The sequence below is a fragment of the Watersipora subatra genome, chromosome 1 (genome assembly GCF_963576615.1).
Source record: "Watersipora subatra chromosome 1, tzWatSuba1.1, whole genome shotgun sequence".
NCBI lineage: Eukaryota > Metazoa > Bryozoa > Gymnolaemata > Cheilostomatida > Watersiporidae > Watersipora > Watersipora subatra.
The window spans coordinates 43,537,183-43,548,046 of record NC_088708.1 but is presented as its reverse complement, the minus strand read 5'-3'; the positions used below and the strand labels follow the sequence as shown (position 1 = coordinate 43,548,046).

Genomic DNA, 10,864 nt, shown 5'->3' with positions numbered 1-10,864 from the left:
AATAATATGCATGTCTAAAAGGATGCAGTCCATGAGGATTTACTCTTCTTATGAATTGGTGTGTCCTCCTCGTGTTACATTCACTTGATCAGCCTGAAATACGTAGAAAATAGCTCCTCTCCAGTATTTATTTCTCTGAGACTCCTCAACAAGATGATGCGTCTCGTCCTGTATGAAGTGAAACTGGTAAGGTGATTCCATGCAATTTTTTAATAATGCTCATGACTAAGCTAAGCATCATGGGGTCTGCCGCTTCACAGATTACCAATGACTATGCTATGCACAATTTCACTTGTAAATTCATCCAACTAGAATAATATAGGTATATAACTGATACAATGGACCACATCATGCCAGAAGACCACTTAATTTTGTCCATTGGAACTTGCATACCTGAGAAACTGGCGTAATGTCTTATCAGATACAGATCAGATAAATTTGAACAGATAACCTGTATCAATAACATGAACATATCTACACAAATTTTAGCCCAGAACAGCGCAATGGAAAGAGTTACAAAGTCATTAGACTGTGACAAAAGATCACGCGACGCGATGGAATTCTTGATGGAAATGACAGCACTTTTCAGGTGCTTGAAAATATGTCATTTCTGTTAAAAAGAATCCCATCCTGGCAGCGGAATGGAATATAAACTTGTTAGCAAGACTGCGGAAGGATTGGTTCTCCTAGTTGATAAAACAGTCATGGCAATATTGCCTCAACTTCCTCAGTGCCCATACACAGTTGCAGCTCCACAAAATAACACACATCTGGCTTATGAAGTAGGCTTACAGCTAGAGCAACTGAGTGCCAACTCGCAAAACACAAGGTTCACGAAGTGAATAGTTTAATTACCCATTGGATGGAAAACACAGTCATTCATATGGGGCAGTGAATGTAAGATTCCACTAAATTTGTACATCGCCTGAGATCCTGGTGTTTAGAGTGCCCCAGACTGCTCCCCGTAATCCCACGACCACACGAGCGGAGCGGAAGTGTGGGAGTTTTTATGATAAATGCATGTGCACACAACTTACAAAAATTATTCATCAACAATGAGACGAACCCTCGTCAAGAAATTTCATCAAAAAATTTAAGCATCGGAATTTAAAGTCGTTAAAGTATAATAACGATACAAAACACATTTAAACCTATTTAAATATGTTACCAAGTCTTTGTAAACCTACGATAATATCTTAAAACTTACCCATCTGATCGGATTATACACAAATAGACAGATTAATTTGAACGAAAATTGCCACACAAATCTTGAAAAGCTCGGTTTAATAAAAGTCAAGACCGAAAATTGAAACGCCAATAAAGCCGTGCGACCGATTGTAAAACTATTTAGCAGTGCGCATTTCATCAGTCTATGGCATTTTTTACTTGTAATCGAATTTATTCGAAGGTTTCTGTAATAAACGTAGACCGTTTGAGGCGTAGACCGATTTACAGGTACGAAATTGTGGTACACAGTTTATCAGCCTGTGTTTTTTGTCCAATCACCGAAGATTTCATTATTTGAAACGTTAGCCGAAATTCTTTACAACTTATGTACAAGCTATTTATTTTGCTACAGTTTTATACGCGTGAATGCTCTTATTCGCTTTCTGTTAAAGATCGCTTATCAAAACCATTCTACATTCAACGCAACCAACTTTCAAACTGTGTATAGTACACAGTAGCTTGCCATTTTACTTCTAATTTTGCATTTCAGAGTTATAATAAACATTTCTTTATTGTTGTTGAATTACATACATTACAGTAAATTAGGCCTACGGCTTTATAACACTTTTATAACAGCTTTTATTTTGCTGCAGTTTGCAGAAATCTTCGAGACGCATGAACGCTCATAGGTTTTCTATTATTGCTGTATTACTATATTAACAATATTGGTTATTTTAATAATATCAGTGCATTTTACTTATAATATTGGCCAACATTTCTCCTATTGCAAGGGAGAGATATAAACGTGTAATATTTTCCTTTCATTATTGTTGTTTGTCATGACCAAACACTTTTTAAATAAATTTTCTAAAAACCTATATAAATACCACAACTTCTCGATATTGCTACCTATTACGTTTTGAAATGTAAACAAAATTGTGTATTGTTTTTCTATTATTACTATATTAATAAAATTGATTATTCTAAAAATATCAGTACATTTTACTTCTAATATTGGCCAATATTGCATTTCTCCTATTGCAGGGGGAAAATATAAACATCTTTTCCATTCATTATTGCTTATTGTTGTATATAATAACACCCACACCCAGTACATTACAGCTACCATTGCAGTTATCCTATTGCACTGCAGAGCCATTTGATTGCTAATATTGCATTTCTCAACCATCAGTACCCTTTATTTTTTGCCAATATCTCTGGCCATCTCTTTGGTCGTGGGCTGTATGACAGTGGAATTTCTAGTAATAGTATATGTGGTCTACCATCTTTCAGCTATCTACACACAACCTTTACCTTGGGATGTTCTCCTGATGATTCCAACTGTACTCTATGTTTGGAATATACTTGAGGTACCGCGCAGGAAACTCTAGCTCCAAGTCCAGCTCATGATACTCAACATTGGCGGGCATCTCTGAAAATGCATGACTACGAAATATAATTATGTATTTAATTTAGATTATAATTGTGAGAGTCTCTAATCAACTAGCTACAAATTGAAATATTACAATAGCCGACATCATTTCAGTCATACAGTAAAAAATTGGAAGTTTCTTATCGTTTGACAGTTATCATGGCGTCTTCACGCCGATGTTCATGACACTAGTGTAGCTATTTAGCAGTAGGCTTTCAGCCACATTAATACAAAGAATCAGATTTAATAAAACCTAAGTAATACAGGCTGAAAACCTTATTCTAGCTATGCAAGTCTCCTCATGAAAGTTGTTTTGCATTTCTCAATGGTACCGTTGATCCAGGTTCAGGTAAAACAATCTGTTAAACATGTGATTGCACCATTGAAGTCATTCAAATGAAATTAAGAACAATATAAAGCTAAAACGTCAGCTACAATTTGATGTCATTTTTGTAGACTATTTCTGTTCAGAGATATAAACGGTTAAATGAGATCATTTTTGAAACGCTCAGATTCAAGCGGGTGTTTTATTTGTGACATGTATAGTGGGTGTATATAATAAAAGAGTCCGTGAGCGATAAATATACTATCTCTTCTTTAGCCAATAATCAGCTCGAAATTTTTATATACATGTAGGTTATAAATGTTATCGCTAGTAATACGCATCATCCGTGATATCGAAGATTCTCGTCATTAGGAAATTTACTGAATTACTAGATCGCACATGCTGGGTCTACTTATTTTATTGACGAACAACAGAATTTTAATAATGCTTCTAGTTCCAACGAAAGTGACCCTGAGTTTTCTGAGCATCAGGCGATTAAAGATTGGGACAGACAGCCTATGGTTGGAGCTGACAGGCGTCAGCAGCGTTATGCTGCAGAGGATGGGAGAATGGAGGTTAATCTATCTTTACCTTCGAGTCTCCTATATACATGTAGGTATATATATATATATATTTCTCAAAGTATGCCAGGTGTCTGCATTCCGGCTATAGATATAGCTATAGTGCAAGCTGATTATTTCACCGATGCGGCCATGCATCGGTAAGATTTAATTATTTTAAGATTATTATTAAGATTTTCGTAAGATTCAATTACTATATCTGGGGTCGCTATTTCTTCCCGCATGGACAAGTATTCTCTCACCTTTCGGTCAAACAAAGTACGATATCTCATTTTTTCATTTGTATCAGTATCGAGAGATAATAGTATCGTAGTTTTTAAAGTTTTGATGGATATCTTCTGGTAAAACAGTTACCTTTTTCACCCTTTCACTGCCGTAGAACCATTTATGCGTTTTCTATGGTCGACTGCCCTAGACGCATTTTTGTGACTTTCCCAGCAGTTACATAGTAACTTAATTTTATTATTTGTTGACAACATAACCAACGATCTTTAGGACCTTTATAGTATTGACAGTGTTGTCCGAAGATTTCTCTACAAAATTAGCTCAAAATAACGAAACAGTTTTCAATTCTCTTTGGGAATTTCCAACTTAAAAACGAACATTTTTTTCTGTAAGTTTCGTAAGAACCTCCTGAGTTAGAAAACAGATAATTACTTATGTTGATGACATTATAACCAATTAACATTCAGAATTTTGTGATTACACAGATAATTAAAGTAGCAGCACTGACTCTGACGAAAGAAATAGTTTTGTAAGAGAAGGAACATTGTAGAGGATCATTCTAGCTTCGTAGCAATCATAGCTTCACATAGCTTTAGCAATGCACAAAGTATATATACATTGAATTTTTGACATAGCATTATTTGTTAATATGTTAGCAAAATAAAATATATAAATAACAAAAGTGTTCTAGATAGAGTTGGAAGTTGACAAAATTGCATACGTATCATGAAACAAAATTGGCAATTTTCGGTAAATGGCTGGCAGTAGGTCGATAATTAAATTTGTACATGGATGGTTGTGAAAGGGTTAAACACACACTTCTATGTAAGAATTGTTATTATTAATTCAACATATTCAGAATTTTCATATTGTTTTCTCAGTTCGTGTTAGTTGTATCATTAGCGAATCATCCTTTATTGTAATCGTAGCAAAACCGACCTAATTTAGCTATTAGTTACTAATTATTTCACATTTATATTTTAACCCTTTTATAGTTGTTTTATTTTTTGTAATTTATTTGACCTACACAAAACATTTTCCTCATGATATGAAGTTTGGAAGTTACAGTTGTTTGACAAAGTTGGAAAACCTATACAGTTGTTTATATTTTCTCTGTTAATTTATTTCAATTACACAAAACACTTTTCACATAATATGTAGTATGAAATTTAGAATAGCAAATGTTGTTATATGTTAAATACAAATAAATTTTCTTTCCAAAGACTTTTTTATTACCCAAGCAACCCTGGGTGGTACAGCTAGTACTAAACTAAAAATAATAATTTTACTACTCCTGAATAAATTTACTAATTAATAAAATTATAACTTTATGCTATCATCAATCATCATTTCATAACTTGTTTATCGTTTCACCTATTTATAATATTTGCTTCAAATTCTCTTAGGCAGTTTCAGCTAGTATATTAGATTTGTGATTAGAATTTATGTTCACTTCTCTCTTGTAGAATGTGAGGAAAATAGATTGATCAATGCGCATCTTTAACTCCCAGAAACAAAGCTTCGAATTATCGGCTTGGTGTACTTATGCTTTTGTTAAACCTTGGGTCATTTTGTAATTTTACGCTCTCGATCTATCTAACTCCCAAATTGAAAGCTTTCAGCAGATACACGTTAGAACAACATATCTATGAATGACAGATATTCATTACATTTGTTTTATTGATTACAGGATGTTTATGTTGTGTCAGTGTTGTGACACAGTTGTGTCAGTATGGAAACTGCCATACACTGGAAAGAGATACATGAATGTGTTTCTGAATGAATGCTGTTTCTCAGACTGGTCTCAAGTGTGTTGCAGAAGTGCAGGAGATCACAGGCCTTATAAAACCAGGTCCATTGGGAGTGGCCTTTGGTAAGTTATACTACCATGGTAAGTTTTGTAGCTAACTGTATTTTTATTGCTGATAGTTTTACTCAAAGTCATATCACTTCCAAGTAGAGGTGGAACGAGACACGAGATGTCTCGAGTATCGACCTGTCTCGTATCGGTCTCATCTCGACCTAACTATTACTAAACTCGAGACAGGAAATAGAACTAAAGCGCCTGCGCACGGCTGTTAAAACATGGCTTACGTGGTAACAACAACTCCGTATATTGTAATAGATTGCTAGCAACTGCCTTTAAACTTATACCAGGTTCGTTACTACCGGTTGTTATTGATTATGTTCGCCGCCGAGTCTAATCATGTAGGCCCTGTTAATATATTGTAGTCCGGTTCTGTGTCCTTAAAACAAATACCGGGTCGTATCCAATTACCCTCTGGATAATCCGATTTAATAAGACTGTTGGGGTTAAATATCTAAAGTATTTTATCTATTGTGACCAAACACCATTTTCCCTTCATAAAATTCGGGCCTCTTTTGTATACTACCAATTGCGGGTAAAACCTGCCTGTACACGGAGAAACGAACTAAAGGCCGTGTCGACCATAGCCAGTGTTCGTGTAACAATGACATCGTTAGTTCAATATAAGAATATATACAGTAATGCATATAATTTCATGAGTACAATTTAAATATAATTCACATACTGTAGTTAATACGCAAACAAAACAAATATACATGTACAAAGCAATATGTTTATAATAATTAGTATCGATCAAGCTCAAAATTCTTAGAAATATATAACTTCACTATTTTAGAGCTGTTTGTGTCACTTTTGTTTACAAAAAATACATGCATATCGCAATTAAAATGTTGTATTTAAATCGTTTACACCAGGTGAAAATTCAATTTAAAAAAAGATTTATCAATTTTATATATTAAGTACGCTAGTCCTTGCGTAGTGAAATCATCACCAAATGCACATTATTTTACTGTCTCGTGTCTCGAATTTTCACAAGACAGTGTCTCGCGTCTCGTCTCGAACTTAAAAAACCTGTCTCGTTCCACCTCTACTTCCAAGCGGCATTCAATAAGTTATCTAAGATAATAAAAGTTTAATATTCTGTTAGTACCCAAGTATTCAGATGCGGAGTGTCTGAAACCATTTGAAAGGCCTGTAGAAGAAATCATGCACCTACAGATTCTTGGCATTTTGGACATACCCAGAAGAACTTATAAGAGCAGAGTAGTGATCACTACCAACCTGCATATAAAACATAGTGAGAGCTGCATATCTTAGGACTAAAGATGAAGAGGAATATCCAGATACGGTACATAGAGAGTTTGAGTTAACTACAGTAGAGTAATTTGTACTATTATATTAGCTGAAACTATGTGAGTGACCACGACTTGGATGGATGTTTTTAATGAAAACTTTTTGCTGAGATGAAAATCTTTTGGCTTGTAAAAATCATATAAAATAATAATGTTGAAGATAATGCAAAACATGATTTGCAGAACATATTGAATATGTCATAGCCTCGTTGCCACCTGTGCCAAAATCTTGTTTGATAGGTCGATTTATGAAGTGTAATCAGAGCTGTATTGACAGGTACTTTTGCATAGCTCGACTCAATTCCAAAGGACCAAATATTAAGAGTTACTCAAAAAGAATTTATGCTCCATACTACTAAGTGCAAACAGGTGAGTCCATGCCACAAACCACCAACCAGGTGAAAGAATGGCTTTATTAATCCTTTGCCAGAATTGGTGGGTTAATTGATTTCAAAGAAATTGACATTGTTTTGTGTTCATTATTTTGGTCAAATCAAAAAACCATTTGTTTTTGATCAACTAAGCAAATGTGACCAGTAAATTATTTTCTACAAATTGATACTAATAATGACTGGATAACGTTGACTATACATAATTTTTTAGGGATGCAGTTGGTTTCGCCACATATTCGAACATATTCTTTTCAAAGATGCGGTTTCCTTATTTTATTTAGCAACTAGTTTCCGGTGTGGGTAGCAACTGAAAACTTTGCTGATACAAAGGCCGCAATGGGATAAGTAAACTCGCCGACTCGATTACCGTAGACTGGCAGAATCGTAGTCGGTACTAAAATGTTTACACAGCATTTATAGGAAAATAATATGACAAATTTTTAATTATCCTTATTTGAGGCATTTGAGACATTCACAATTATGTATCTGTAGCTAGATTTAAAATTTTATTCTAGCAATCATGAGCAAACACAAAATAAAATATATGCCAATAGAGCCGCGTAAGACTAGACTTTTATCGCAATAGCCGATGCAAGTATGAGAGATAGAGACAGGCTGTTTCACTATATACATCATTTTGGGCAAGTCTGGGTACATATTTTTTTCTGAGCATTTTTACCACGATCAATTTTTCGCTTTAAATTTTCAAATAACTTGACAGTGAAATCACCTAAAATAACAAACAACATCTTGAATGATAGAAAAACATACTAGATAAAGATAGATACTTTCTGTTAAAATAAACTAAAATTTGGCGCAATCACATCTTTAACTGTTCGTTGTTTTAGATTTTAAGAGTTTATAACCACATGTCCACATATTTTGTACCTACAACACAGCAGAGTAAAACATAGTGAATCTTTTGATACCAAATCACTGTAATGTGAATTTTGTTGCATGTCAACCTTTAAGCAGTTAAAATCAAAACAGTTGAAGTAAATTTTGGGCTTGAGGTCTATTAACTTACGCAAGCTTCAATTATCGCCACAACATGCTCTAAACTCAAAGATGTAATGTAAAGGTTTGGCTATGAAGCTCACTACAAAGCAGTTGCTATCTAATAAATTCCTCAACCTTTGACAATGTGTCTATGTAAATGTATGTGATTTAAAATAGGCAAATAAAAATGCATGTGTTGCGGTCATATCTGTATAGATTGTTATATTCAGCCAACAAAAACATGAAATGTTTAGAATTTAGTCTATATAAACATTCAAATTTTTTTTACTGATGTTTGGTTTACATATTTGAAATCAGGACAAAATGAGAATTAATTTAATCTAAAATGTATGGCTATTGACTGAATTCACAATGAGTCAAAATGTGAGAATTTTAGTTTGCCAACAAAGAGTAGTTTATTTCACACAGCATTGCAGCTACCCATATAATCAACGCTCAGCTCGCTTGTGAAGTTCTTAGCTCCATACTTGGCACCCTCAAGTTGGCATTACAGAGAAGTAGTTGAACCGCTGGCACTTTACTTTACCTTTTTACCACACTTGTGTGTCAAGAAACCAGGGCAGAAATTTATCCAACTAGGTAATATCTCACCTTCGGTGTGGTTATTGATGTACTGTCCAACATTTAACATGTTTATAGGGTGGTCTGTCAGCCATGAGATATCACACATCAGATGTGCTCCAACGATATCCCTACCAGCACATGATCTGTTGGAAAAAGCGTATAAATGTACAATCATCTTCTCAACTTATGCAATCAACTAGCAAATCCTTAAGCGAGTCATAGATTAAGAAAAATCTTACAAGACACAAGCGACTAGGTGAAGGACATAAAGTAACTATGAGTGTTAATGCTAGCCACTGAGGGTCATCACCCCTTGCCTTGTTTTTCCATAGCAACATTATTATTCTCGCTGCTTTTTAAGTAATTGAAAATTTGTTTTGATGGAAAGAAAAAAATTATATTCCGTTCTAAAAACTGCGTTATAAAAAAGAGTAGGAGGCACTTGACATTTATCTTATCTCACATGTGTGAGTCAGAGGGTCGGCTTGTAACCACTGCCTTGCCCCTCAATATGGAAAAAGAGACATGCCAGTGCCCATGCAGTTATTTAATTAGCTGAAAGCAGAGATAAGTGAATGGTATACGATGTTACACAAAGAGGGATGTACCACTAGTAGGTCACTACATCTGAGAAAAGAAAAATGGTACTTCTCGGTGTGTCTTACGGAAGGATGCAGTTTTGTTTAACGATTTTTCAGCAGACAAACGAAATAATAAAAATAAGGAAATGACCTTGTCACTATAGAAAACAGATCAATCCACAAAGCTTACTCTTTGAAATAGGAATAGCTTCATGGCATTCACATGACTCACCTAAATGTGCGTTTACACCAACATGATTTATTGGAGTTGCTTCTACGTCGACAATGTCTGTTTGGTGAAAAGCGAACAAAAATTCTAAAAGTAGTTTTGTTCAGTCACCCACACCAGATCGGTGAATTGCTGCATACTATGTTTGTCTGCTTTTTATGGTAGTCATTGAGGAAGTACAACATGAAATTGACCAATCATAACTCACAATTGTGCCGAAAATACAAGCATAATGGCAGTATATTCTGTTCACCCAAAGAATTAGTTAAAAGAAGCATTAAAATCAATAGATAATGAGCACTTACTGAGTTGTAGCCACTGATCTTTTAACTGGAGCCACAAACTTCCAGATCATTTTTTCCGAACCCAAGAGAAGTATGTTGAACAATTGAGTGACTGTCATTTGTGTTTATGGTTATAAGTGGTCAAAATAGAATGGATATTGGTGTTGTATTTTATTGGCTAAAAACTTGACCCAATTTGTGTAGTCGGAGTTTGAGATTGTTTGGTGTAAAGCCTTTGTAAAAACGCATTTCAAATCTTAAACAGACTAGAAGCCATTCCAACTCCAAATCTCTCATCGGAAATACAAATCTGACAAATCATCCTGTGTAAACGCACCTTTAAATATAATAGTGAACAGCACCAGCTAGGAATCTGCTGGTTGGCACGTACCAAATATTCATTGTACCAACAGTAATTCCCTTATAAGAGCTCTGCGCATTGTAAAAAGGACATGAATATGCTAAGCTACAACAAAGATGCCAGCAAAGATGCTAGATGCCAGCTTAGCTGTCAGGTTTCATCATAAATACATGTCGCAAATGCGGAACAATAACTATAGGTAAATAGAAACGAACATGCTTTGGCTAGTGAAAATATGAGGGCGCTAACTGCTGGTAGAGTTATTCAACCTGTAAATTTCAATAGATAAAGTGAACAGTAGCCAGCACACACAAATATAGGTTCCATCTCATCCTCTTATTAACTAACTCAATCACCTTCTGGCATATATTTGCACTCAATATAACTTATCCATTACCCTTATTCAACTCTGACAAATCAAAACTAAAGCATGCAATTGCTGGAATTTTATAATTACTACCACGATTGACATACAGTTACAGTGGTCTGCAAATAAACTGAACCACCTTGATGGAAAACTAAA

The 10,864-nt window shown here is 34.7% G+C and overlaps 1 protein-coding gene across 2 annotated transcripts in view; it reads right to left on the bottom strand.

The window, feature by feature from the left end:
- Nucleotides 1-27: 27 nt before the first annotated feature.
- Nucleotides 28-10,864, bottom strand: part of LOC137386121 (SET domain-containing protein 9-like) — a 30,828-nt gene continuing 19,991 nt past the window's right edge. For both annotated transcript variants that reach the window (XM_068072824.1, XM_068072825.1), the window contains exons 5-7: nucleotides 8,914-9,029; nucleotides 2,482-2,599; nucleotides 28-168 (exon numbers count right to left, since the gene is read on the bottom strand). In XM_068072824.1, coding sequence (XP_067928925.1) covers nucleotides 81-168; nucleotides 2,482-2,599; nucleotides 8,914-9,029 — 322 coding nt within the window. In that variant the 3' untranslated portion in view covers nucleotides 28-80. The remainder of the gene's footprint in view (nucleotides 169-2,481; nucleotides 2,600-8,913; nucleotides 9,030-10,864) is intronic.